The 2,500-nt window shown below is 45.2% G+C and overlaps 1 protein-coding gene across 6 annotated transcripts in view; it reads left to right on the top strand.

Annotated features, from left to right (window-relative positions):
• Window positions 1-2,500, top strand: part of LOC113817748 (inositol polyphosphate-4-phosphatase type I A) — a 160,684-nt gene that overhangs the window by 108 nt on the left and 158,076 nt on the right. For 3 of the 6 annotated variants that reach the window (XM_070116325.1, XM_070116326.1, XM_070116327.1), the window contains exon 1: window positions 1-239. This exon is cut by the window's left edge and continues 108 nt beyond it. In XM_070116325.1, the coding sequence (XP_069972426.1) occupies window positions 1-239 (239 nt within the window). Of the gene's footprint in view, window positions 240-1,127; window positions 1,942-2,500 lie in introns of those variants that run through there. The other 3 variants (XM_070116329.1, XM_070116331.1, XM_070116328.1) reach the window with 3 other exon arrangements.

Genomic DNA, 2,500 nt, shown 5'->3' on the forward strand with positions numbered 1-2,500 from the left:
GGGAGGGGCACGCAGGCCCACCAGGCACAGTGTCAGACGGAGAGCCAGAGACGGCGGGCGGGAGGGCTCAGTTGTGGCCCGAGAGCCGTCGCGAGCACACGTCCCCGCGCGCGCTCCTCCTCGTCCTCGTCGGCCTCCTCGTCCTGCTCCTCAGCCTCCTCCTCCTGGTCCCGTTCCTCCTCCTCCGCCATTTCCTTCTCCTCCACCTCCTGCAGTGCCGCCTTCGTCGCTAAGAGCAGGTGTTTCTTCGCGAGAATTGTGTTTTTTTTTTCTTTTCTTTCTGTTTCTTCTTCTTCGTCTCCTCTTTCTCTTTTTCCTCCTCCTGTTCCATTTTTTTTATCCTCCCTCTCCTCTTGTTCCTCTTTCTCGTGGCGATGCAAGAAGATGTTCTCTCTTGTTGAATCTCTCTCTTAAAGTGTTTTTTTTTCTCGATTTGTTGCTATTTTTCGTGAAGGAAAATAAATATTGGTGGTTTTTTTAAGAGTTTCAGAAAATCAGGAAAAATATACGAAAGAAAAGAAGGAAGAGAGAAAAATAAAAAAATAAAGAAGAAACAGGAATGTTAGAAAAGACGAACCACGAAAAGAAAGGAAGATAGAAAGATAAGAGAAAACGAATTGAAGAAAATTAAATAAAGGGAAATATAAGAACCAAAAAGAAAAAATATTATTCTCATTGCATTTCGGAAACAGAGGAGGAATACCCCCCCCCCCCCCGTTCTTCGGCCACACGCACTCACGCACTCACCCCTCCGGACGCCAGTCATTGAACACACCTCCACGCGCTCATTCACTCCCTCACGCACGCATACGGACACGGGCAGGCGCAGACACACCGAAAGGTATAGACGGAGGCAGACACGGGGATAGAGGAGGACAGAGGGATAGAAATAGGGAGACTGAGTGAGAGAGACACGCACGCACACCTTGCTTAGAGACTTGCATTGGTCATTCATTCACTCGCTCGCTCACTCACTCACTCACTCACTCATTCGGTCACTCACTCGGTCACTCACTCACTCACTCACTCACTCGCTCACTCGCTCACTCGCTCACTCGCTCATTCACTCACTCACTCACTCACTCACTCACTCACTCACTCACTCACTCACTCACTCACTCACTCACTCACTCGCTCGGTCACTCACTCACTCGCTCACTCACTCACTCACTCGCTCACTCACTCACTCACTCACTCACTCACTCACTCACTCACTCACTCACTCACTCACTCACTCACTCACTCACTCACTCACTCACACACACACACACACACACACACACACACACACACACACACACACACACACACACACACACACACACACACACACACACACACACATACAGCACACCCTGGATTTCCTCCCAAAAACGAATGTTATTCTAAGAATAGTATAACGGAATTAGAAATACAAAAGAAAGGAAAAGGGAAAGATTAAGAAAAAAACGAGAGAGAAGAAAATAAAGGAAAAGGGAAAGATTGAGGAAAAGCGAGAGAGAAAGAGAGAGAGGAAGAGTGAGGGAAAGAAAGGAAACAGGAGGAGAAAGAGACGGAAAAGACAGGTGGAGACAGAGAAAGAGGAAGAAAAGAGAACAGGACCAGGAAGAAAAGAAAAATAGAAATAGAAAAAATAAAATAAAAATCGAACCGAAAATAAACCAAGAGAAATTTAGAGAGAGAGAATAAGTAGCAAAAAATTCGTCATCACTTTTTCTTTTTCTTTTCTTTTTTCATCATCTTATCTCCTTGAAGGGCAGACGCCGAGCCTCTCGAAGATGCCGGAGAGAGGAGGGAGAGGGAGAGAGAGGGAGAGAGGAGAGGTCGACAGCGCTCCCTCGCCAGTCCCTCTCAGAGCGCGGGTCGTGAGGGTGTGAGAGAAAGACGAGAGAGGGAGAGAGTGAGATAAAAGTGAGAGAGGGGAAAGAGGAAGAGAAGAAGGTGGGTAAAGTAGCGGTTGTGGGAGAAATGTAGAGAGAGAAGTGAGAGGGAAGGAGAAGGAGAGGAAAGTGGGTAGATTGCGGGCGTGGGAGAAAATTAAGAGAAAGAAGAGAGAGAGAGGGAGAGAGAAAAGGTGGGTAAATAATGGGCATGAGGGAAAATTCGAGAGAGGAAGAGAAAGACACGTGGATAAAGAAGCGAACGTGAGAGAAAATTAGAAGGAGGAAGAGAAAGGAATAGAGTGATAGGAAGACTGGAAGAACCGTGCAATATATGATAGAAGAGACGGAGTAAAAAGAGAGTAACGTGAGTGACAAAAAAGAAAAAAAGAAAAGAAACAATAAAGAAAAAAGACCCCAAAAAAGGAAACAGAAAATAGAAAAGAAAAATAAGAAAAACATTTGTCTCCCTATCCCTCTTCCCGCGTCTTCAAAGTGACAAAAGACACACACACAAATGAATAAGAAAAATAAAAGAAAAAGTGATAAAGAAAGCGAAAAAAGCAGAAAAAAATGTATCTAAAAAGAAATGTAAAGAGAAAGGGGGAATGGCCAGAGAA

The sequence above is a fragment of the Penaeus vannamei genome, chromosome 38, assembly GCF_042767895.1.
Source record: "Penaeus vannamei isolate JL-2024 chromosome 38, ASM4276789v1, whole genome shotgun sequence".
NCBI classification, from domain to species: domain Eukaryota; kingdom Metazoa; phylum Arthropoda; class Malacostraca; order Decapoda; family Penaeidae; genus Penaeus; species Penaeus vannamei.